Below are 26629 nucleotides of genomic sequence, written 5' to 3' on the forward strand. Positions count from 1 at the left end.
GAAGATCACTGGTAACCAGTGCAGCTCGCGCAGGAGCGGTGTTACATGGGAGCGACGAGTCCCTCCCAACACCGCCCGCGCGGCCGCATTCTGGACCAGTTGAAGTCTCCGGGTGCTCCTCAAAGGGAGCCCCATGTAGAGGGCATTGCAGTAGTCCAGGCGGGAGGTGACGAGAGCTTGAGTGACCGTGCGCAGAGCGGTGGACTTCAATTCCCAGCTTTGCTAGCTGGGGAATTCTGGGCATTGAAGTCCATGTATGTTAATATGTTTTTTTTTCTCATCCTTGTCAGCTTTAAGACGTGCGTCCTCTTAAACCAGGGGTCTTCAAACTTGGCCCTTTTATGTCTTGTGGACTTCAACTCCCAGAATTCCTCAGCCAGGCATGCGTGCCTGGCTGAGGAATTCTGGGAGTTGAAATCCACAAGTCATAAAAGGGCCAAGTTTGAAGACCCCTGTCTTAAACTCATAGCAAAACTGGCTGCTTATTCTCTAGCTTTCTGGTTCACACACCATGGGAAAACCGAAGTGCTTCAGTCCTTGCGTCCTCTGATAGTGGAGCACGCGTTTCGTAGCGCTGTCCATAACCAGGATAATATCGTCCTCCGGACATCGGGCCCGATGTCCTGGCGAACACTCTTGAAATATCATTGTCATTACAGACACATTCTTCTCCAGCTTACGCCGTGTCCTGTACCAGGAGAGAGGGAGATTTTTTAAAAAATAATAATAATAATAAAATACACTCACAGATAAGATAGCAGCGCATCATTCCTGCCAGAAGGGCCCTATAGAGATAGTCCTCGACTTACAACAGTTCATCCAGTGCCGTTTGTCGTTACAACGGGACTGAAAAAAGTGATTTATGACCTTTTTTTTCACATTTACAGCCATTGCGGCATTGCCATGGTCAGGGGTAGGCAATCTTGGCTCTTTTATGACTCGTGGACTTCAACTCCCAGAATTCCTGAGCCAGCATGGGGGAACTATGGCCCCTTCATGACTTGTGGACTTCAACTCCCAGAATTCCTGAGCCAGCCATGCTGAGGGGAAAGGGAGAGGTTTCCAAGCTGAGCCATGCTGGCTCAGGAATTCTGGGAGTTGAAGTCCACGAGTCATAAAAGAGCCAAGGTTGCCTACCCCTGTCCATGGTCATATGATTGAAATTCAGAGGCTTGGCCACTGACTCATATTTACAGACAGTTGCAGCTTGGCAACCGACTCATCTTTATGACGTCGTAAAGATGAGTCGAAGGCCAAGCCTCTGAATTTCGTACGGTCCCCTTTTGGCCCCTTTTTATGCGAGCCAAGTCAATGGGGAAGCCAGATTCGCTGAACGACTGTGCTGCTAACTGGACAACTGCAGTGATTCACTTAACAACGGTCGCAGAATGGGGCAAAATCCACTCAACAACACTTAGCGACAGAAATGTTGGGCTCCGTTGCAGCCGTTAAGTCGAGGGCTGCTTGTCCCTTTCTCCTGAATACCCACCTGTGTTCCTGTAAAGCGGTAGAAATATTAATATTGGACACCACGTCCCCAGAGACCAGGATAAAGTCAGAACGAACAAGACACTTGATGTCAACTTCGCGCAACACGTCGCCGAGGGAACGATACAGGTCTGAGATGACAAACCGCACAATGTTAGGCGATGTCGGATGGCACCACTTAGAGTTTCTGAGGAGAAAATAAACCAGAGACAGAAACAACTGAATGAGAACCTCTGTAAAAAAGAGCGCCCTGAAAAATGCCTTGTTGGCTTTTTTTGATGAGTATATAAATATACAGGCAGCCCTCGACTTAATGCTTCTTTTAATTACTGTTCAAAGTTACAACGGCACTGAAAAAATACGGCTTTTGACCGTTTTTCACAGTTACGAGTTTTGCAGCATCCTCCATGGTCATGTGCTCAAAATTCAGACGCTTGGCCACTGATTCGTATTTATGACCGTGGCTGTGTCCCCCGGGGTCGTTGTGATCCCCTTTGGCGACCTTCTGCAAGCCAAGTCAATGGGGGAAGCCAGATTCACTTAACAACCGGGTTAGCAACATATCAACGGCAGCGATTCGCTTAACGAGTGTGGCAAGCAGAGTCACAAAATGGGGCAAAACTCACTTAAATGTCTCACTGAACAACAGAACTTTTGGGCTCGGTTGTGGTTCTTAAGTTGAGGACTACCTGCGAATGACATCACGTAGGAGACAGAATTTGAAATATTAATACTGACACAGGGGTGGATGAGCTTCAAAGCCAACTCTAATAGCTGCTGAGGGAAAAAAAACAGTATGAAATAACTTTACAAGTTACCAAAAATTATGGTTTCAGAGGTGATTCCATAGCTATTTAGAATTCTTCCCCCTATACCAAGGGTAGGCAACCTTGGCTCTTTTTATGACTTGTGGACTTCAACTCCCAGAATTCCTCAGCCAGCATGGCTCAGCTTGGAAACCTCTCCCTTTCCCCTCAGCATGGCTGGCTCAGGAATTCTGGGAGTTGAAGTCCATGAGTCATAAAAGGGCCAAGTTTGGAGACCCTCTTGGAGTAGAAGGTCGCCATGAGTTATTTGTAGAAATAATAATGGTGAGGTATAAATAAATAAATAAATAAATAACCTCAAGGTCCAAGGGTCTCAATTTTAACAGATTGGAGTGCATTTAAAGCAGGATATCAAAGATGAAAATTTGAGAGTTCTAAAAAGCTGGCTATATTTAAACTAAACAAAGTAGGGCAGATTGAGCAGGGGCTTGTTCTCAACTGTTCCACAGAACAAGTCTAGAAATGGCGAATGAGTGGCAACGGAGCAGACTGTGTCTAAAGGTGAAAACTTCCCTTAATGGTGAGAAGAAACTCTGATATTGGGAAAGAAGGATGGTGGATCTATTCCAAAGTTAAAGGTCTCCTACGCTGGAAGGATCTAGGGAGGAACGGATGGACAGTTGCACAGAGTGAAGACAAATCCTATGTGACCCACAAGGCCCTTGTAACTTCAAACAGTCACTAAACAAATGATTTTAGGTCGAGGACTACCTGTATAATTATAGTATGTCCGTATCCAGATGTCCGTCTGCCTCTTTCTGATGCCTATCCCAACAGGCTATGTCACTCACTGCGCTTGGTTATTTTCTTGCAGCTATTTCGTTACCCAAACCTAGACTAGCACTGATGATGTTCCCTAGTTGGGTCATGATAGGCCTGCAAGGAAACAAGCTCAGAGAGCACCAAGGACCCCACAGTTCTCCCCCTCCTCGTCTTCCTCTCTCCCCTCCTCCTCCACTCCACAAACCTTCTAGCACTGATGGCGTTGCTCAGTTGGGTCATGAAATGTCTGCAAGAAAACCACCAAGCTCAGAGAGCACCAAGGTCCCCTCAATTCAACCCTGAGCAACAGACATTCTCCATTATTGGTCTTGCTCGGTTACGTCTATCTGACAACCGCCATCCCTCTGTCCTCCTGCCCCCTCAAACGCCGAGAGACCAAAGGCATAAAAAGGGAAGGAGCCCCTTCCTGGAAGAGACGGCGAAAATGGCTGCTCTTACTGTAAATGCTCCTTGATCTCTGCGGACTTCCAGCAGCAAAAGACGAAGGTTTCCTCCACCCCGGTTGCAGTGAGGAATTCCAGGGTGTAATCTATCATGGCCACGTTTGCCAGAGGAATCAGAGCCTAAGGAAGCAAAGAAAAGTCAGCCACAGCAAAAAAAAACAAAAAACACAATCTACAGGTCTGCTTACAGTTAAGAGTCACACAATCCTTCTAAATGAAATTACAAGCAGCACGGGAAATACCATATTCATTAAGCACGGGTGGCCTTCTTAAAAATAGCAGCCACGGGAGAAAAATATTAGAAATTGGACAGCAACTAGGGAACTGCCTTAAGCCAGAGATAGAACTGGTGCCTTCCCTTGCTGCTGGCAGTGCTCCTGGGGCTGATGTCCAAAGCATTTAAAACAGGGGTCCCCAAACTGTGGGCTGTGGTCCACTACCGGGATGTGGGCTGTTGGCCACTGGGCTGTGTGAGTGGCTGGCCAGGGCATAAGTGTGTGCGCGCTTGCAACCCTCCCCACTTGCGCTAGCATCGTGGCGTCATGCTGCTGCTAATGATGCCGCGGGTTTTGTGCGGGTGCTAGCATCACTGCAAGCGCACACCCCCCCCATTCGCGCTAGCCTAGGGGCACCCCCACACTCGCGCTAGCCTAGGCTATCATCGCTGTGAGCGCACACTCCCCCCCACTCCAAGGCACTAACATTGCAGCATTGCGTCGTCTGCACCATCGCAGCCCGTTTGTGCGCACGGGGCCCCATTTGTGCATGCGCACACAAAGGCATCTCCACCACCCCCGCCTCAGGTCGCCAGCCAAGAAAGAGTTAAATCCTCAATTAACGACCACAACGGAGCCAAAAGTTTCTGTTGCTAAGTGAGACAATTTGTTAAGTGAATTTTGCCCCATTTTATGACCTTTCTTGCCACAGTTGTTAAGTGAAACACTGCAACTTGGTAAGTTAGGAACAGGGTTGTTAAGTGAATCTGGCTTCCCCACTGACTTTGCTTGTCAGAAGATCATAAAGGGTGATCAATAGTAGTAAGTGGACAATCACTTAAATAGGAGCCAGCCGTATGCTGCAGCTGCCAAAAAAGCTAACACAGTCCTGGGCTGTATTAACAGAAGGATAGAATCAAGATCATGTGAAGTGTTAATACCACTTTACAATGCCTTGGTAAGGCCACACTTGGAATACGGCATCCAGTTTTGGTCACCACGATGTAAAAAAGATGTTGAGACTCTAGAAAGAGTACAGAGAAGAGCAACAAAGATGATCAGAGAACTGGAGGCTCAAACATATAAGGAACTGATGCTGGAATTGGGTATGTCTAGTTTTATGAAGAGAAGGATGAGGGGGGACATGATAGCAGTATTCCAATATCTCAGGGGTTGCCACAAAGAAGAGGGAATCAAACTATTTTCCAAAGCGCCTGAAGGCAGGACAAGAAGCAACGGATGGAAACTAATCAAGGAGAGAAGCAACCTAGAACTAAGGAGAAACTTCCTGACAGTTAGAACAATTAACCAGTGGAACAACCTGCCTCCAGAAGCGGTGAATGCTCCAACACTGGAAGTTTTTAAGAAGAGACTGGACAGCCATTTGTCTGAAATGATATAGGGTCTCCTGCTTGAGCAGGGGGTTGGACTAGAAGACCTCCAAGGTCCCTTCCAGCCCTGTGATTCTATGATTCTGAGATAAATAAATAAGATATATGACAACTTGCCTTAAGACATTGTGGATGCTCCCTCACTAGAGGCTGTCAAGAAGAGACTGGAAAGCCACCTGTCTGAAATGGCACAGGGCAGTGATGGCGAACCTTTTAGGTACCGAATGCCCAAACTGCAGCCCAAAACCCACTTATGCATCGTCGGGTGCCGGGTGGGTGTGGCCCATTGGCTGGGTGTGGCCCATTGGCTGGGCGTGGCTGCGGTGGTAACGGCAGACTGGGTGGGATTAAAAAATTCAATCAATCAATTCCAACTTTGCAAGATCTTTTTTTTCCTCGGCGAAAAGTTGAAATTGACTGATTGATTGAACCTTTTTTTTTGTACACAGCGGTGGAGGCCTAAAGCGAAAAGGTTTTATAAAACCAAAGGCCTAGGACTGGGGTGACGGAGCGCGTGCCCACAGAGAGGGCTCTGAGTGCCGCCTCTGGCACCCGTGCCATAGGTTTGCCACCACTGGCATAGGGGCTCCTGCTTGAGCAGGGGGTTGGACTAGATGACCTCCACGGTCCCTTCCAGGTCTATTCTGATTACTGCTTTATTACTGCCAGTCTCTCTCCTGACTAGAGAACTGCATTCTGGCATCTAGACTGTTGCAGGACTAGAGAGACTCAGGTTGAAGTTTAAAGTTTTCATTGCAGGCCTCACTTGCTACTTTTCTGGAACCTGATCTGGACAGGCCACTCAAAAGCCAAGGGAAGCCATTGGCAAGGAAAAAGCTCCCGGCTCTCATTGAGGCCAAGATCCAGCTTGGCAAGACAGCATCCCAACACACTCATAGCATACATAGGCCAGCCTAAATCCATTTTCAGACTTTGGCACAGTAACACTTCCTTGATGCAACCACGTTCAGCCTTGTTGCACCTTTTTGTTACTGCAGTTTTCTGATAAGAATCATACAACAATACTTCCCAGGATAGATCCAGGAACAACTCTTGGGGTTATCAGTCCATCCAGAGCAGTGTTTCTCAACCTCGACAATTTTAAGGCATGTGGACTTCAACTCCCAGAATTCCACAGCCAGCATTGCTGGCTGTGGAATTCTGGGAGTTGAAGTCCACATGCCTTAAAATTGTCAAGGTTGAGAAACAATGATCCAGAGAAACAAATTACAGGATCATCCTTACTCTGGACACCGTCTTGACAATCCAGAAACCACAGCTTCAACTATCCGGCTAGGCCAGGAGTAGGCAACCTGGGTTCTTTTATGACTCATGGACTTCAACTCCCAGAATTCCTGAGTCAGCATGGGGGAACTATGGCCCCCTCATGACTCGTGGACTTCAGCTCCCAGAATTCCTGAGCCAGCATGGCTCAGCTTGGAAACCTCTCCCTTTCCCCTCAGCATGGCTGGCTCAGGAATTCTGGGAGTTGAAGTCCACCAGTCATAAAAGAGCCAAGGTTGCCTATCCCTGGCCTAGGCCTGTATTTTTCAACCTTGGCCACTCGGAGATGGGTAGACTTCAACTCCCAGAATTCCTGAGCCAGCATGGGGGAACTATGGCCCCCTCATGACTCGTGGACTTCAACTCCCAGAATTCCTGAGCCAGCATGGCTCAACTTGGAAACCTCCCCCTTTCCCCTCAGCATGGCTGGCTCCAGGAATTCTGGGAGTTGAAGTCCACGAGTCATAAAAGAGCCAAGGTTGCCTACCCCTGGGCTAGGCCAGACAGCCTGTTAATTACACTCCAGTAGAGCTCGGCTCCTGGTGGGTCCTTGGAGACATTTGTGTACTTGTTTTGGCAACAAGACAAGAGGAGTTGGCCACTGCCGTCACAGGCACTTGTTTTCGACATTCCAGTCTGGCCTACAGCTCTAGAATTTTCTCTTGAACCTTCCCAAGTGAGCCCAGCCCTATTTAGCTTCCAGGCACAGACAGGGCTGGCCAGGTGCTACTGCCTGATGAGACACAGCTTATAAGTTGATCCCTTTTTTTCTGCAGCGACAAAGGGGTAATTTCCACATTTTCCTTGTGATGAATATAATAACAGCTGCCACAACATTGTCATTTAAAGATGCTATGGTGATTGGGTAGAAACACACCCACACCCACAAATGCACAGAAATGAAGAGCATTCTTAAAACAAAAACCTAGCCATAGACTGGAGTCAATATTTATTTTTGTTCTCCATGGGATGTCATCCGGACCGTTACAAGTGGTCCAAGACTTGTGAATTTGTGAATTCCTCACTCACGAATCAAAATGCTGTGGTGTTCAATACCACAGAAAGAGACGAGCAAGGAAGCAAAGTAAACGACTTTTTTCAGCAGACTGAGGATCTGTATAATGAAATGAAGTGGCAGAGAAAAATGAGGAGTACGTATGGTGTTTGTAAGGGTTCGTCTTGTTTGATGGTTACTCTGAAGAGATCTAATGCTTAGTCTCTAACTTTGGGGAAAGTCCTGTTGTAAAGGTTCTGCTTTATCCATTTATTAACCATAAAAACCAAGATAGAACATAGAATAACAAATCAAGAAATGGGTGGCCACATTAAAACAAGGGATCAATGTAGATCAATGTAGACGTCAAGCCTTAGGTTATCTATAAATTAGAATCCAACCCATGTTTTCTCTTTCCAAACAAGTCAAGCAAACCATCTTTTTTTAAAAGTTACTTAGATGCTTCACTTCAGGAATTCACAGCCATTTGCTTAGTGGCCGTTCAAAGTTACAACGGCACTGAAAAATGCATCCATGGCCGCTTTTCACCCCTGCGACCGTTGCAGCCTCCTCGTGCTCACGTGATCAAAATTCAGACACTCTGCAACTGGCTCGTAGTTATGACGGTCGCAGCATCCCTGGGGGTTGCTTGATCCCCTTTTGCGACCTCCTAAGAAGTCGAACTAATTGGGGGGGGGAGCCAGATTCACTTAACAACCGTGTGATTAACTTAACAACTGCAGTAATTCACTTAACCGCTGTGGCAAGGTCATAAAATGGGGGCACAACCCACTTAACAACTATCTTGCTTAGCTATGGAAAGTGTGGGTTCAATTGTGATTGTCGGTCGAGGGCTGATCAACTCATCGAATTAGCCCTTCCCTGCATTCCCTGATTAAGGGTTCCACTCCTCAAAGTCTTGACAAGCTGTTGCTAGAAACCTCGGCTTCTATTTTGGTTTAAACCAGGGGTAGGCAAACTTGGCTCTTTTATGACTCATGGACTTCAACTCCCAGAATTCCTGAGCCAGCATGGCTCAGCTTGGAAACCTCTCCCTTTCCCCTCCGCATGGCTGGCTCAGGAATTCTGGGAGTTGAAGTCCACGAGTCATAAAAGAGCCAAGGTTGCCTACCTCTGGTTTAAATCAAAGCCGGGCTCTTTCATTCACCAGGATCCTGGAAATCCAACATACGCTGTCGCTTCAATAAATGTTCCTGTAATATGTTTTTGGAGGAGCAATCGCATTTGAGGCATCAAAGGGTGATCTTATCACACTAATAATTCGCCGCTCTGGTACACAACACCCACATCTTTAAATAGCATTCGGTATGCTTACTAGGGCAAAGTAATTTTCCATGAACCACAGCCAGGATTTGATGTTGATTTCCCCTGCAATCTACCTGCACAGCTACTCCTTCAAAGACTGTTACGTTTTCACGTTCCCTTTCTTTCATCCATGGTGTGTGTGTGTGTGTGTGTGTGTTCCCAGATGACTACTTCATCTAGAACAGTATCTCACAATCTTGGTAACTTAAAATTGCCAGGTTTTGAAAGAAAAAAAAATGATCTAGAGCAGGGGTCCCCAACCTTTTGGGCACCAGGGACCGGTTCTGTGGAAAGAGGTGTCCTGGTTCTGACAGATGAAACTCTTCAAAAGAACTTCGAGGCATTGTTTACCTTAAAGGATCTTTTATTCGAGTAGCATAATATCGGCACTGCATAATCGAAGCCAAAAACTGAATTCCCCTGCCCTGGGCACATAGTATCAAAGCACAATTCCCTCCTCCAATTAACAGTCATAAATCACATTCCCCAATTAGCTTGCAGCTGCTCTCCAGGTCTCCAACCCGCCAATTCTTTATCAGCTCTGGGCTCAATAACCTTGATTCTCACGCTAGGTTTAGTGTTGTTATGTCTAGCTAGACTCTCATTCACACACACACCCTCCCAGCATCATCTAATTCTAAAACCGAAAGGAAAAAAGATGGCTACATTTCCATCTGTTGTCAATGCAAGACATCCGATGTTAGCAGCATTGACAAGAGGTTTTTCCACGGACCGGAGGGTGCGTGGTTTTGTGTGCTGCCTGCATCTCACGGATGGGGCTTTGCTTGTTTGTGTGGACCGGTTGCTGGCATGCCGCAGCCCGCTACTGGTCCACAGACCGGGGGTTGGGGACCCTTGATCTAGAGGGCCACAGGTTTTCCAACCTTTCATTATACAGATAGTCCTCGACTTACAACAATTCATTTAGTGTCCATTTGAAGTTGCGACAGTAGTAAAAACAAAACAGTGACTTGTGATCGTTCATCAGATTGATGACCGTGACAACATCCCCAGCGTCACGTGATCAAAATTCAGACACTTGGCAACTGGCTCGTATTTATGACGGTTGCAGCATCCCGGAGTCAGGTGATCCCCTTTGGCGACCTTCTGACAGTCAAAGTGAATGTGGGGAAGCCAGATTCGCTTAATGACCGTGTTACTAACTTAACAACTGCAATTATTTGCTTTAACAACAGTGGCAATAAAGGTCCGAAAATGGGACAAAACTAACTTAAGACTATCTCGCTTAGCAATGGAAAATTTGGGCTCAATTGTAGTCGTAAGCCGAGGATTACCTGTAATACCTTTTTATATTATACGTCGACTTTATATTATAAGCTGACTGTAAGCTGCCCAAAGTTACCTTGAGGCAAAATGGGCTGCCAATCAATTTTACAAATAAGTAAAATGAATATTATAACAGGCTCCTGGCTTGGAGGGATTCTCCCATATTTAAGTTGTCATAAAAATGCAAATCTTTTTCTACTCTGAGTCTTCACCTTACGCATTAGACCTGAAATGAAAGGGTAAAAAGTCTCTTTTGACTCTAATTTCACCCCTAATGACTACATGGACACATCCATGATTCTTTGGCAACAATACCGAAATTGGTTTTGCCCAGTTTTCTACTTTAGCCTCCAGCTGTGCAATTTCTCTGGCAGCCTCTTCTCCCAAGGACCAAGAAGGTCCTGTCCATGCTTAGTAAGAAAGGCAATATGGCAACATTTTTTTTTCCAGCAATGGCTTTCGGCTCCATATTTGGTTTGCAAAGAATACTGGAACAGCTTTAATACACTTGTGGACTTCAACTCCCAGAATTCCTCAGCCAGGCATGTCCACAAGTCATAAAAGGGCCAAGTTTGAAGACCCCCTGTCCTAAAGCATCCTGGCTGAGGAATTCTGGGAGTTGAAGTCCACCAGTCATAAAAGGGCCAAGTTGGAAGACCCCTGGTCTGGATCCAAGCCTGCAGTTTCATCAAAATGGCCGACTGAGGAATTCTGGGAGCTGAAGTCCACAAGTCATAAAACGGCCAAGTTTGAAGACCCCTGCTCTTGGAGCAATGTTAAATCATTCAAAAAAAGCTTTGGAAGCATTATGCATTTCGTTTTTCAGTGAACTGTGCCACTTCCAGGTATTTTTTGGGCACAACCTGTGAAGTTGTTATAATATTTACACCTGTCAGTGGTCAGGGTTCAATAATTTGAAGGAGTACTTTTCCTTTCCGTTCTCTTTCAGTTTTTCCTGAATTCCACAATGTCCATGACTAGGATGTCCTTCAGAAGCTAAAATTAGCCCAGTTCCCTTCCTTCCAATAGTAGCATCAATTTTAACCCAATCAAATCCAGCACAATACCTGACACTGCCTACAAGCTGAAAACAAGCAGCCCAGAAATATCTTCTTAAAAATAGCATCTTGCAATATTCACTGATAACAAGAAAAAAAATAGATTTTGGAATTAAAATGATGGGAAAAGCAGCTCCATGGAAACAAGCATTGCAATGTACTTCCTTGGGATAGCAATGGTAAAATTTCAAAATTCCCAGGAAGACTGCTTAAGAGCTGGCCAAATTCTTTTCTTACATGAAAGCTTCTCTGGAGCCTTTGAAAACCTATAATAATAATAGATGTTTGGTATTAATTTGATGTTTTTACAAGTTGTTAGTTGTCTGATCAGCAATTAATTATGTGTAGGATGAGCTGGTTGCTGCAAAAGACATTCTAGAAAAGCCGGTTTTATCCCCGATAGTAAAAAAGATGCTGAGACTCTAGAAAGAGTACAGAGAAGAACAACAAAGATGATTAGGGGACTGGAGGCTAAAACATATAAGGAACGGTTGCTGGAATTGGGTATGTCTAGTTTAACGAAGAGAAGGACGAGGGGGGACATGATAGCAGTGTTCCAATATCTCAGGGGCTGCCCCAAAGAAGAGGGAGTCAAGCTATTCTCCAAGGTGTCTGAAAGCAGGACGAGAAGCAACGGATGGAAACTGATCAAGGAGAGAAGCAACTTAGAACTAAGGAGAAACTTCCTGACAGTTAGAACAATTAACCAGTGCAACAACCTGCCTCCAGAAGCGGTGAATGCTCCAACCCTGGAAGTTTTTAAGAAGAGACTGGGCAGCCATTTGTCCGAAATGGTATAGGGTTTCCTGCCTGAGCAGGGGGTTGGACTCGATGACCTCCATGGTCCCTTCTAACTTCATCATCATCATCATCATCATCATCATCATCATCATCATCATCATCATTATTATTATTATTATTATTATTATTATTCCTAAAATAATGGTTATATTCACTTCCCTATATAACTCAAAAGGTGTTCATGCTTTCTACCCCAGCAACTGTGTTTATTTCATAGGAAAGTCTGCTGGTCAAGAATCAGAAAAAACTGATGTATCAAAAGAAGCACTCTACTGATACTCAAGATTTAATAACTAACTTCTATGACTGCAGCAAACAAACAACTGAAATGCTTTCTATTTTAAAAGATACGGCAGACATCCTGATACAAAGAGTGATGTTGTTGAACTGGAAAAAAAAAGTCTAGGGAAAAATATATAACCAGGGACTTTTTTTAGTTTGCATTGGAATTTTTTTGCAATTTGGGGAACATACTTTGTGACTGACCTGGAATGTAATATTTTTTTGCACACACATACACACAAACCCTGGAAGTTTTTCTACCTCACACTACCGGACACAGGAAAATTCAATTAAACCTTGCATTTAGGCAGTTTCATTGCAAAGACAGTACACAATTATCTGCAGGTTCATGCACTGAATTATGGACAAGTGAATGAGGAAATTCGTCAAGATGGGCTTGGATCTGAGACACAGCAACTGCTCAAAGTCATCCAGTTGGATTTCATTGCCTGAGGCGGGACCAGAATTCATGATCTCCTTGTTTCTATCCTGGCGCCTATAACCACTACAGCAGCGGTCTTCAAACTTGGCCCTTTTATGATTTGTGGACTTCAACTCTCAGAATCCCTCAGCCAGGCAATTCTGGGAGTTGAAGTCCACAAGTTATAAAAGGGCCAAGTTTGAAGACCCTGCACTACAGTGAACTGGCTCTCAAAGCCATATTTTAATCAGGGCTCACTAAATAAATCCTAGGTGTATATATAAGATGCTAAAGTCAAACCACATTATGGCTTAGTGCCGCAGAATTTAGCAGAATTTAGTCAAGCAACTCAGATATCGTTTTCCACACGCCCAAAAGTATAGCGTTGCTTTAGCAGTTTGTTTCCTGCCACGTAACCACACAAATGAGGTTCACCGTAAAACAGACTAATCTGACAGGCACAGCCATTTGCAGGAAAATCCATACGGATTATAAAAATGACATTTCAGTCAGTAGAGATGTAATTGGCACTGACAGTTGCCAGGCTGAATAAAGCAGGGGTCTTCAAACTTGGCCCTTTTATGACTTGTGGACTTCAATTCCCAGAATTCCTCAGCCAGCATGCCTGGCTGAGGAATTCTGGGAGTTGAAGTCCACAAGTCATAAAAGGACCAAGTTTGAAGACCCCTGAAGTAAAGGTTCTTCATTGTTTGGCTTATACATGACAGTATCAAAATGTTTATTTATATTGATGGAAGTGAAGATCCGGTAGCTCAGGGTTGAACTATGGAGTCCTTGGTGCTCTCTGAGCTTAGCTAATTTTTGTTGCAGACGTTTCATTACCATATTAGGTGACATTAGCAGTGCTAAAAGGGAGGGTGGTTTGCTCTCAGTTCATATACTAGAAGAAAATATTTAACAAAACAACAGAATTGGAAGGGATCTTGAGGATCAGGGGCTGCCACAAAGAAGAGGGAGTCAAGCTCTTCTCCAAAGCGCCTGAAGGCAGGACAAGAAGCAACGGATGGAAGCTAATCAAGGAGAGAAGCAACCTAGAACTAAGGGGAAACTTCCTGACAGTCAGAACAATTAACCAATGGAACAACCTGCCTCCAGAAGTGGTGAATGCTCCAACACTGGAAGTTTTTAAGAAGAGACTGGACAGCCATTTGTCCGAAATGGTGTAGGGTTTCCTGCCTGAGCAGGGGGTTGGACTCGATGACCTCCAAGGTCCCTTCCAACTTTATTATTCAGTCAGGAAACCTTTATTTGTAGCTCAGGACTGAATTGTGGCGTCCTTGGTGCTCTTTGACATGTCATAATACAAAGATCGCAGCGTCTGTAAGATCGCAAGTTATCCGACTGCTTTCGGTTCAAATTTCACATAAAGTGAAATGGTATACAGGGCCTCCTGCTTGAGCAGTAGGGGTGGACTAGAAGACCTCCAAGGGGTCTTCCAACCCTGTTATTCTGTACAACCTTTGACGAGTGCCAGAATGCCTTAGGAGAGCCCGACGAGGTTTAAGAAAGATCCGGAGAAACAAAAGCATCCAGATCTGTCAAGCGGTTGCCCTCCAAAGGGGGTTGGACTACAGCTCCCATCATCCTGGGAAAGCCTGGCCCTGGCTGCCCACGAGGAGCTCTGTGGCTGAATGCAGCTGGGCTTTGAGGCAGCAAGTCAGGTGCAACATCTGGAGCAGGGGGTCTTCAAACCTAGCCCTTTTATGACTTGTGGACTTCAACTCCCAGAATTCCTCAGCCAGCCATGCTGGCTGAGGAATTCTGGGAGTTGAAGTCCACAAGAGGGCCACGTTTGAAGACCCCTGATCTGGAGCCTTCCAGATGCGAGACTGCAAATGCTCAATCCTTGCCGGCAGGGGATGACGGGAGTTGAAGTCCAGAGCAAGAGACGGGGGGGGGACTGCCTAGCGAAGGGGACTCCGGGGCCACGAGGGAGGGAGACGCTCGCTCACCCGCGGCCGGTCCTTGGAAATGGGGAAGAAGCGGCGGTTGAAGCTGTCGGCCACCAGGACGGCCTGCAGCGGAGGCGGAGGCTCCTCTTGGGGCTCCGACCCCCGCGAGCCCCCGGACCCGGCACCACGCTTCCCAGCAGGACCGCGGGCCGCCATGCTGGCTCGCGCTCTCCCACGCTTTGGGCCGCGCCTCTTCCGTTTCCGGAAGAAACCGGGGTGAGGGTGGGGGGGAAAGAGACGGTGTCTCGCGGAGGACAAAAGGCCTTGGAACGCAAACGCGGGCGGCGAATACGAAGGCGGGGAGGGGCGGGGAGGGGCGTGACGGGGGGCGGGGCGTTGTAGAGAGATCTGTGGATTCTACCGGACGGGAGATACGGAGCTGTTAAAAGTTGAATGAAGCATGAATTGAATGAAATAGGAATAGGAATAGGAATAGGAATAGGAATAGGAATAGGAATAGGAATAGGAATAGGAATAGGAATAGAATAGAATAGAATAGAAAATATGGAATGGGATGGAATGAAATAGGAATAGAATAGAATAGAATAGAATAGAATAGAATAGAATAGAATAGAATAGAACAGAGCTGGAAGGGACCTTGAAGGTCTTCTAGTCCAGCCCCCTGCTCAAACAGGAGGATTTATACCATCTCAGACAAGTGACTGTGTAGTCCCGTGGTGGCAAAACTATGGCACGCATGCCACAGGTGGCACCCAGAGCCCTCTCTGTGAGCATGCGCACCATCGCCCCAGTCCTAGGCTTTCAGCTCGGTTTTATAAAACCTTTTCGCTTTAGGCCTCTGCCGCCATGTGCAAAAAAAAAAGGTTCAATCAATCAATCAATTTCAACTTCTTGCGGGGTAAAAAAAAGATCTCGCAAAGTTGGAATTGATTGATTGACCTTTTTAGTCCCACCCAGTCTGCCGTTATCACCACAGCCACACCCACCCAATGGGCCATACCCACCCAATGGGCCACACCCACTCAATGGGCCATGCCCACCCGGCACCCGACTATACATGAGTGGGTTTTGGGTTGCAGTTTGGGCACTCAGTCTCTAAAAGGTTCGCCATCACTGGTCTAGTCCCTTCTTAAAAATTTCCCTAACCTTAACCCTAACCCTTTCTGTTCCCTCATCTAAGTCATTGATGAAGATATTGAAGAGTGCTGGGCCTAAGATGGAGCCTTGTGGTACCCCACTGCTTACTCCTCTCTATGTGGAGGTAGCACCATTGAGGTCTATTCATTGCGTATGGCTTGCCAGCCAGCTACAGATTCATCTGGTGGTGATGGATGGCATTAAATAAATTGACATGAATCTATTTGATGTAGTGTTTGAGGCATTAAACTGGAAACTGGGAGACCTTGAGTTCTAATCCAATCTTGGACATGAAGCCAGGTGGGTGACCTTCGGCCAGTCCTTTCAGCCCTAGGAAGGAGGCAATGGCAAACCACTTCTGAAAAATACCTTGCCAAGGTATTTGTCCAGGCAGTTCAGATAATGTATGGATTTCAACTCCCAGAATTCTCCAGCCGCCCTGGGGAATTTTGGGAATTCGAAGTCCACACATCTTCACGTTGCCACTGTTGAGAAACTCTGCTCTAGTCCAAAAGGGTTTGAGTTAAATTTAGTACAGGTAGTCCTCAATTTAGGACAGTGTTGAAGGAAGTCTTCGTCATGGTTCAGTCCAAGCCAGGAATAAACAACATGGAGACTGCTTTAGAAAGAAGGTTGCAGTTTATTGAAGAGGAGAGCCAGACAGGACGATGGCTCTGGAAGAAAAGAGAGAGAGCACATGAAGGGAGTGGGTTTTTATACCTTCTTGAGCCTTTTGTTTGGAGTTGTTCCTGTGGCATGAACTTTGACCTGACTCTTAGATTTTTGGTGTGTTGAGTCTAGGGATCTTTCTTCCTAATCCATGTTTCCTGACTCCAGTCTTTCTGACAAGATTATCACATCTGCAATTCTGCAGACTTGGTTTCTGTTTGGGACAGAGAGACTTGGGGGCAGGGTTGGTTTCTGCTTTTAAAATCCTTCAGGGAAATATATTCTGCCTTTTAAATATTTCCAAAAATATTTCTTTCTCCGGGGGGGAAGGGGGGTTAACTTCCCACAACAGTAATAGAGTCCAGAATTATGATCATAAGTCACGCCATTTCTTAGGCGGGTCATCACTTCTCCATCTCAATTTTATTACATTTTTGCAATGGTTGTTAAATCCATTGTTGTAAGTGCCTTTGACAACATGATGCACATGACATCACTTTCATGAAAACCTGTGTCTACCTTGCTACAAACAATGCTACCGCAGACCAATCTTGACTCTATGGCAGGGGTCTCCAACCCCTGATACCGGGCCGCAGCATGCCAGCAAGCGGTCCACACAAACAAACAAAGTCCCATCCACGAGATGCAGGCAGCACAGAAAACCACGCATCCTCCGGTCCGTGGAAAAACCTCTCTCCACAGAACCGGTCCCTGGTGCCCAAAATATTGGGGACTTCTGCTCTATGGGAATTTGACCCAGCCTTTGGAGATCCTAAATGTGCTTAATAAATGGACTGTGTTGTGGAGCTGTGCTTTCTGCCAGATGTTTTTTCCTTGTGTCCCTTCGCTATTGAACACAGCCACAGGCTGTTGGGGATGAGTCGGTATTGTCTGCTTCTCAGATTGAAGCACAAATGGTTCCTGTAGTCTGAAATTTTAACCACCTGAGTAGGGCAAATGGCGTGGAGCTGTGCTTTCTGCTTAACCTAAGGCTCCAGACCCAGTTGCACTACTCAGGTGACCCTGAGGACACAGATAAAGCTCCAGGTGGCCTCAACGACTCGCTAAAAGAAGGCAAATGACCAGCTGTCTGCAAGGAGTTATAAATCCTTCCATTTTCCACCCTCCAGTCAGAGCTGAAGAAGCTTCTTGGATGAGAAGCGAGACATCTTCAAAGAAAAAAACAAGAAAGTCCAGTTGCCTCCTTGAAAAAGCACCTTTGAGACAACCATGACCTGGATGACTGAGAATCTCCATAGACATTAAAGATCCTGGTTTCAAACGTCTGCTCCCCATGGTGTCTTCGGCTTCAGCCAATATAGCACAAGGTTTGGTGAAAGGACCACACAGGGTGAGTGTAACAATGCTTTTTAATGTGCTGTGTAAAGACCAACATAAAACAGGAGATATCCTGTGATCTAGCATGGCAATTAAGCTCAAACAGGGTTCCATGTGTTTAATATGTACAATTCTTTTAAGGCCAGCTTTTGCTCTGGCTGAAACATTCTTACTCCAGCTGTTTCCCAGATGTTTGAGACAGCTTTGAATTCCCAGACAGTCATGAAAAGACAGATGTCTCTGTAAGGGAACCAGTGTAACCAAGAACATCCTACAGCAGTGGTGGCGAACCTATGGCACGCATGCCAGAGGCGGCACTCAGAGCCCTCTCTGTGGGCACGCACACCGTGCCCTGGAGATGGCAACCGTCCCTCTTCAACCAGTCGCTCGCTAGCTCGCCGAGTTCCCACGTGGCCAGATGCATCCCAGCATGGCTGGTTTCCCTCCCCCCCATCCCATCCCTCCTGGCCTCGCATGCTCTCCTTTTCCTGGGCACGACCCACTGCATTGCCTCCTCAGCTGCCCGTCCAGCTCAGAGGCGGCTTCTCTGAACTGCTGGCGGTGGGCTGCGGAGCCCCAGAATGCGCCAGTTGAGGGGCTGGCAGGCTGTGGCTGCAGCTGCTGAAGGACACTGTCGGCCCCCATGCGCTCGCTGGCCTCTGTGTGCGGGGGCCAATGGTGTCAGGCAGCAGCTGCCCCGGCCTCGCCTTGCCTCGCGGCAATGGCACCCCCACCCTGCCTCGCCTTGCCTCGCCTCACCCCGCAGGACGAACCTCCTGCCCACCACCCCAACTCCCCTAACCCCGCCCGGCTCTTACAGGCGTCCCTCCCCACGAGCAACATCGAGGTGACCACACCCACCCAGTCTGCCATGACCACAGCCATGCCCACCCAGTGGGCCACGCTCACCCGGCACCCGGCAATAAATAAGTGGGTTTTGGGTTGCACTTTGGGCACTTGGGCTCTAAAAGGTTCACCATCATTGTCCTACAGCTTCACCTGAAAGGTAAAGAACAATTAACTAGTGGAGCTGCTTGCCTTCAAAAGTTGTGGGTGCTCCATCATTAGTAGCTTTTAAGAAGACCGCTTGTCTGAAATGGAATAGGGTCTCCTGCTTGAGCAGAGGGATGGACTAGTCACTAGAAATTTCTAAGAAGAGATTGGACAACTATTTGTCCTTAGTATAAACTCTCCTACTTGAGCAGGGGGTTGGACTAGAAGACCTCCAAGGCCCCTTCCAATTCTGCTATTCTGCATTTGGACTGCTTCCATTTGTTTCCAAGGAGCTGTAAAAACGTGCCTCTTTGGGGGAGCATTGCAAGACAGATAAATATCATTTACCAATACGAGGTATACATCAGGTTGTCAGTGTTTATATGCTTTTTGGTTTAATTTCACATATACTGTTCCTATAACTGTTGTTCCAGAGGCTGCTGGCATCGAGAAGCACCAAAGCCAAATAAATAGTTTCCACTGAGCACATCAATGAATAAAAGTTCCAGGAAGTCCTGAGTTTGCCACAGAGCAGTGATGGCGAACCTTTTAGAGCCCGAGTGCCCAAACTGCAACCCAAAACCCACTTATTTATTGCTGGGTGCCGGGTGGGCGTGGCCTACTGGGTGGGCATGGCTGTGGTCATGGCAGACTGGGTGGGTGTGGCCAAGGTGGGCGTGGTCACCTCGATGTTGCTCGTGGGGAGGGTTGCCTGTGCGGGCTGGGCAGGGTTAGGGGAGATCCAGGGGGTCTCTGGCAGGTGGGGCGGTGGGCAGGAGGCTCGTCCTGTGGGTGAGGCGAGGCAAGGCGAGGCAGGGTGGGGGTGCCATTGCCGCGAGGCAAGGCGAGGCCGGGGCAGCTGCTGCCTGACACCATTGGCCCCCGCACACAGAGGCCAACGAGCTCATGGGGGCCAACAGTGTCCGTCAGCAGCTGCAGCCACAGTCTGCCGGCCCCTCAACTGGCACATTCTGGGGCTCCACAGCCCACCGCCAGCAGTTCAGAGAAGCCGCCTCTGAGCTGGACGGACGGCTGAGGGGGCGATGCAGTGGGTCGTGCCCAGGAAAAGGAAAGCATGCGAGGCCAGGAGGGATGGGATGGGGGGGAAGGAGGGAAACCAGCCATGCTGAGATGCATCCGGCCACGTGGGACCTCGGCGAGTTAGCAGGCAGCTGATTGAAGAGGGACGGTTGCCATCTCCAGGGCATGGTGCGCGTGCCCACAGAGAGGGCTCTGAGTGCTGCATCTGGCACGCGTGCCATGGGTTCGCCACCACTGCCATAGAGATTAATCTTGCTGGACGTGAATTTCATTCCTGCGTTACTTCCTTAGAAGCAGATCCAGCATGAAGAAAGAAACTGACACTAATATAAAGTTTATAAAATATAAAGTTCTCTTCAGGCCAAAGAGCCATCTCTGCTTATGTAAGCCAGGCATGTCTTTCTGTGGTCCAACTTCCAACTATGGCTCCCCATGTGCTAACTAACCAGTATTTGGCTTTATTAGCACATATTTCAGTAAGCCAAACTCTCCAGGCATGTTTAAACATTACAACCATCCCTTGTGAGCAGAAATGTTTCGCCATTTGTATTCGTCCAATAAATGATCATCTAATTATTGTGGCCATAATTTATGGGTCATCTAACCGGGCAGGACAGGGCAAAACATTAGGAATTATTAACAAATTGACTGTACTTACTAGTTTGGCTTTCTCATGAGTAATTCCCTGGCTCACCACAGGATGGAGCTATAGCACCTATCTAGTGCAAAGTTTGGTTTGGTTTACAGATGAAACCAGATGTTCCTAATCTATTGTCAATCGGTTGTCTTCTACTTGCTTTGGATTTTAATTGATTTATTATAAAATCTAGAATGTGGAGGTTGGAAGGACCTTATTCACATAAGTCCGACCTTCAGTCTGGTCTGGGAACCCAGTTCTAGTCCATCTCCAATGAATGGCTGCCCAGCCTCTGGTTAAACCAGACGTGTCCAAACGTAGGAATTTAAAGATTTGTGGACTTCCACTGGCTGGCTGGGGAATTCTGGGAGTTTGAAGTCCACAGGTCTTAAAGTTGCCAAGGTTGGCTTAAACCAGGGGGTCTTCAAACTTGGCCCTTTTATGACTTGTGGACTTCAACTCCCAGAATTCCTCAGCCAGGCACGCTGGCTGAGGAATTCTGGGAGTTGAAGTCCACAAGTCATAAAAGGACCAAGTTTGAAGACCCCCTGGCTTAAACACTTCCAGTGGATGAGATTTCATCACCTCCCAAAATTTCAACTAGGATAATCCCCAATGTTGGCTAGAGACTGGGTGGAGGCCCAATGCATAAGGACCCGAGTTGGAAAGAGCTTACTCACAGAATTATGCTAAACAAAATGTTAGATTTCCAGATCCAACAATGGGAAGTATGGGAGTATATGTCTATGGAGATAGACATATACTCCCATACAGTTTTGGTCACCATGATGTAAAAAAGATGTTGAGACTCTAGAAAGAGTACAAAGAAGAGCAGCAAAGATGATTAGGGGACTGGAGGCTAAAACATATAAGGAACAGTTGCTGGAATTGGGTATGTCTAGTTTAACGAAGAGAAGGACGAGGGGGGACAGGATAGCAGTCTTCCAATATCTCAGGGGCTGTCCCTAAGAAGAGGGAGTCAAGCTATTCTCCAAAGCGCCTGAAGGCAGGACAAGAAGCAACAGATGGAAACTAATCAAGGAGAGAAGCAACCTAGAACTAAGGAGAAACTTCCTGACAGAACAATTAACCAGTGGAACAACCTGCCTCCAGAAGCGGTGAATGCTCCAACACTAGAAGTTTTTAAGAAGAGACTTGGCAGCCATTTGTCTGAAATGGTATAGGGTTTCCTGCCTGAGCAGGGGGTTGGACTAGATGACCTCCAAGGTCCCTTCCAACTTTTTTTTATTATTATTATTATTATTATTGTTGTTGTTGTTGTTGTTATTATTATTATTATTATTATTCTAGAACAGCCTTCCCCAACTCGATGCCTTCTAGATGTGTTCGATTTCTACTCCCATAGCCCCCAGTCAACATGCCCACTGTCCCTAGGAGTGGGAACACAATGTGCGATATGCAAACACTTTTCTACTTGTCCAAAAGCCTGAGATGCCTCGAGGTGACAAATTTTGAGAATTTGCCCTTCTCTTGTGTTCAGCATTTAAAAAAAAACAAACCCAAAAAAACAACAACCAGCATCTGTAATTCCCTTCTGGTTAATGCTTGTTGTTCAGAAATCCTTCCAGCTTTGGATAATTTTCAAATTGATCTCCTGATAATTAGATAATAACCTGGATGGAAACGGTCTCATTTTTATGCAGCTTGTGCTATTTAACCGGAGAAGGTTTCTCTTGCTTCTTCTTTTGGCTCACACGAGGGCAGCACCAAGGAAGGGAAGTCTCTGGAGTTTAGGCCAGTAACTATGGACACCTCAGTGACTGGGCAGAATCAGAGAACGATCGTATGCATCAGTTGGAAGGCAACTTCAAGGTCATCTAGTTCAATTTCTATCCTGAATCTTATCAAAATACCCTGATTGGTAGCCAACTATCTCTCATTTGTGTATCCACGGTGTTCTAAGCAGAGCAACACAGTGTCCTACTGCTGATTGCGCTTACTATCATAGAGCATAACAGAATAACAGAGTTGGAAGGGACCTTGGAGGTCATCTAGCCCAGGGCTTTTCAACCTTTTCACAGATTGTACCACTTTTAGGACATGACAATATTTGAGTATCACCAGTGCTTAGCAAAGTGTCAAAAACTTGATGACTAAAAAAAAAAGGGGGGGGGATTTTGGGTTTTACTGATTAGATTCATTTGTTGTTCTAGAAACAGCTATTTTATAATATTATGGAAAAGTAAAAAGTTGAGGTTCGGTGTTAATGCTTCCTTCTACTGCAACAGAGGAAGTCTGTTCTTATTCCCTTCTCCCCCTCACTTTTCCCCCCTTTTTTCCTCCCTACTGTGTCCTACTATTTGCTTTTGTATTTTTGTATTTTATTCTATAGTCTAATAAAATATTACAAACTGTAGAAAAAAAGAGAAAAAGTACCAGTTTTAATTTCTTCGGTGGCTGTTCCTTTGCTGAATCCCTTTCCCTTTGCACTGACAAATTTATGATGAATTTATCCATGTTTATTAATATGCACCACTACCAGCTAGCTCAGGGGTCTTCAAACTTGGCACTTTTAAGGCTTGTGGACTTCAACTCCCAGAATTCCTCAGCCATCATGGCTGGATGAGGAATTCTGGGAGCTGAAGTCCACAGGTCCTAAAGTTGCTAAGTTTGTAGACCAGGGGTAGGCCACCTTGGCTCTTTTATGACTCGTGGACTTCAACTCCCAGAATTCCTGAGCCAGCCATGCTGAAGGGAAAGGGAGAGGTTTCCATGCTGAGCCATGCTGGCTCAGGAATTCTGGGAGTTGAAGTCCACCAGTCATAAAAGAGCCAAGGTTGCCTACCCCTGTTGTAGACTCCTGAGCTAGCTGGTCAGCCCTTCTTCCTCTCTCCCTTCTGAGCTCTTCCACAGTGTAGTAAGACTGCACCCCCCCCCAATCCCTTCACTGTACCCTTAAAGACACAGGAATCAAGAGCAAAGCAAGAAAATAAACACAAACTCCGTTTTTTTTTTCTTTTTAAGCTGCCTCAGGCGTGTCACATGTCACAATGTTGCGATTCTAGACTGAAAGGCTCCTGCAATTGCAAAAAGCTTTAGCTTTAAAATTAAGCCTGTTTACCTTTCTAAAAGCCATAGACAGACTCAATTAAAGGGGGTAAAAGTAATTACATTTGTTTAAAGGGATTAAACCTTTCCTGTTGTCTTTTTTTCCCTTCCCCCAGCCAAACCACGTTCTTTTATAGCCTCTCCTCTCTTCCCCCCTTTTTCTTCAGTTCACCTCCAGCTCCGAGCTGCTTCTGGAAGCCCCAATCAGCTGGAGCCCTGCCGGCTCCTGGGGCTTCTGCAGAGCCCCGACAGTCCTGCAGTTGCCTCTTCCTCAGGCTTGGCTCACTTCGGCTCATTTCCCTCCCCTGCTACACTTGGCTAGCAGTCGTGTACCACCTGCCATGTGGCAAAGTACCACAGGTGGTACGTGTACCACCGGTTGAAAAGCCCTGATCTAGTCCAACCCCCTGCTCAGGCAGGAAACCCTATACCGGGGTAGGCAACCTTGGCTCTTTTATGACTCGTGGACTTCAACTCCCAGAAGTCCTGAGCCAGCATGGCTCAGCTTGGAAACTTCTCCCTTTCCCCTCAGCATGGCTGGCTCAGGAATTCTGGGAGTTGAAGTCCATGAGTCATAAAAGAGCCAAGGTTGCCTCCGCCTGGTATAGGGTTTCCTGCCTGAGCAGGGGGTTGGACTAGATGACCTCCAAGGTCCTTTCTAACTTTATTATTATTATTATTATTGTTGTTGTTGTTGTTGTTGTTGTTGTTGTTATAAAATTTTAGAAGCATGTTTCAATTTAAGGGGATTTATGCCAAGCAACACACCCCTTTTAACGGCTCTGCCAAAGGAGAAGTTAAGGTGAAATGAAATGGCTTCCGAAGGGAAATTGGGTTTGCTTGGTGATGCCAGCTGAGTCATCCAGGTGAAGCCAAGCTGCCTCGCCCCAACAAGGAGATGATTGATGTGGGAAAGTATTTTTTATCACTGTGGTCTAAGTGTGGAGTGTCTTGATCTTTCGCCTGATTCACACACAACATTCACTAAGGCTTTGCTTAACCCTGATTACCGAGTCCACCACAACTGACTTGGGTTTACCAATATGCTTATACAGGGTTCTCCAAAGTGGTCAAAAATGACCCCCAGAGGATCGATGGGACTAGCCATTATTGTTGAGATTACTCATAGTAGAGGTAGTCCTTGACTTATGACCACAATTTCTGTTGCTAAGTGAGACATGTGTTAAGTGGGTTTTGCCCCATTTATGAACCTTTCTTGCCACAGTTGTTAAGTGAATCACTGCTGTTGTAAGTTAGGGACACGGTTGTTGCTGGTTGCAGTGTCCTTGGGTCAAGAGGGATAGAATCAAGATCACGTGAAGTGCTAATACCACTTTACAAGGCCTTGGTAAGGCCACACCAGGAATACTGCAACCAGTTTTGGTCACCACACTATAAAAAAGGTGTTGAGACTCTAGAAAAAGTGCAGAGAAGAGCAACAAAGATGATCAGGGGACTGGAGGCTAAAACATATAAGGAACGGTTGCTGGAATTGGGTATGTCTAGTTTAATGAAGAGAAGGACGAGGGGTGACATGATAGCAGTGTTCCAATATTTGAGGGGCTGTCACAGAGACGAGGGGATCAACTTATTTTCCAAAGCACCTGAAGCCAGACAAGGAATAATGGATGGAAACTGATCAAGGAGAGATTCAACCTAGAAAGAAGGAGGAATTTTCTGACAGTGGGAACAATCAACCAATGGAACAGACTGCTTTCAGATATTGTGGGAGTTTCATGAATGGGAGCTTCCAAGAAGAGACAGGACTGCCCTCTGTCAGAAAGGGTGTAGGGCAGGGGTCTTCAAACTTGGCCCTTTTATGATTTGTTTTCTTCAACTCCCAGAATTCCCCAGCCAGGCACACCTGGCTGAAGAATTCTGGAAGTTGAAGTCCACAAGTCATAAAAGGGCCAAGTTTGAACACCCCTGGTAGAGGGTCTCCTGCTTGGGCTAGATGACCTACAAGGTCCCTTCCAACTCTATTATTCTAATTCTTAAAAAAGTCAGTGGGGAAGCCAGATTCATTTAGCAACCTTGTCACTAACTTAACAACTGTAATGATTCACTTAACAACTGTGGCAAAAAAGGTCATAAAATGGGGCAAAACTCACCTAATAACTTAAAAACAGATATTTTGGGCTCAATTGTGTGCCTAAGTCAGGGGTAGGCCACCTTGGCTCTTTTATGACTCGTGGACTTCAACTCCCAGAATTCCTGAGCCAGCCATGCTGAGGGGAAAGAGAAGTTTCCAAGCTGAGCCATGCTGGCTCAGGAATTCTGGGAGTTGAAGTCCACGAGTCATAAAAGAGCCAAGGTTGCCTACCCCTGGCCTAAGTCAATGACTACTTTTAGAGGGATCAATGCTCTTTCCCCCTTAATTATAAAATTGAGCTATGGGCCATATAGATGCAGCTGGAACAAACAAAAGTCTCCTTTATGGGTCATACAAAGCAAGAGCTTTCATTATTTTTGATGTTTTTGACCACGGAGCTGTTGTAAGTTGTAAGTGTAAAAAATGGTTATAAGTCCCTTTTTTTCAGCACCGTTGTAACTTCAAGCAGTCATTAAACAAATGGTTGTAAATCAAGGACTAGCTGTATCTACAGAGATTATCTCTGCTTTGCTAACTCTGTCATCCCACCCCTGGTTCCTTCCAGACTTATGAATTCTAGCCCTCATCATCTTAATGTAGAAGACCGGCCTGTTGACAGGGGGGAAATCAGAAATACAACCCAGAGGGCCCAGAATTAGGAAGAAGTTGTATAGTGTTAAACCATGGTTTTGCAATAGGTATGAATTGTGTCTTTGCTTACTACTACCATGACACCAAAAAACCCCACAAAAAACCCTAGTTCCTACCTAAATTGAGCTACAGAATGTTTATCTAGTTCTAGGAAAACAGAGAACGTGACCTCTGTTCTGTACTTGTGCAGTCAAATATCTCAGTAAATAGTTAGGAGTAGTTGCAATGGAGAAAAAAGGAACTTATTGAATCAAGATTACGTTGTCACGAATCTACTACATATATTGACCGTCTAGGCTAGGAAATATGGCAGAAATCCAACGTCCTCAGCAACAGATCTGTAATTTTAATAATAATAATAATAATAATAATAATAATAATAATAATAATAATAATAATAATAATAATAATAATAATAATAATAATAATAATAGTAAAGTTGGAAGGGACCTTGGAGGTCATCTAGTT

General features: G+C 46.1%; 1 protein-coding gene across 1 annotated transcript in view; it reads right to left on the reverse strand.

Annotated features, from left to right (window-relative positions):
- Positions 1-14729, reverse strand: part of LOC107297286 (translation initiation factor eIF-2B subunit epsilon-like) — a gene marked incomplete at its 3' end in the record, with an annotated part of 20820 nt that extends 6091 nt beyond the window's left edge. The window contains exons 1-4 of the mRNA XM_015826648.1: positions 14574-14729; positions 3537-3661; positions 1490-1675; positions 511-688 (exon numbers count right to left, since the gene is read on the reverse strand). Of these exons, the coding sequence (XP_015682134.1) occupies positions 511-688; positions 1490-1675; positions 3537-3661; positions 14574-14729 (645 nt within the window). The remainder of the gene's footprint in view (positions 1-510; positions 689-1489; positions 1676-3536; positions 3662-14573) is intronic.
- Between the last annotated feature and the right edge of the window lie 11900 nt (positions 14730-26629).

The sequence above is a fragment of the Protobothrops mucrosquamatus genome, unplaced genomic scaffold (genome assembly GCF_001527695.2).
Source record: "Protobothrops mucrosquamatus isolate PMUCROS unplaced genomic scaffold, P.Mucros_1.0 scaffold3220, whole genome shotgun sequence".
Lineage (NCBI taxonomy): Eukaryota > Metazoa > Chordata > Lepidosauria > Squamata > Viperidae > Protobothrops > Protobothrops mucrosquamatus.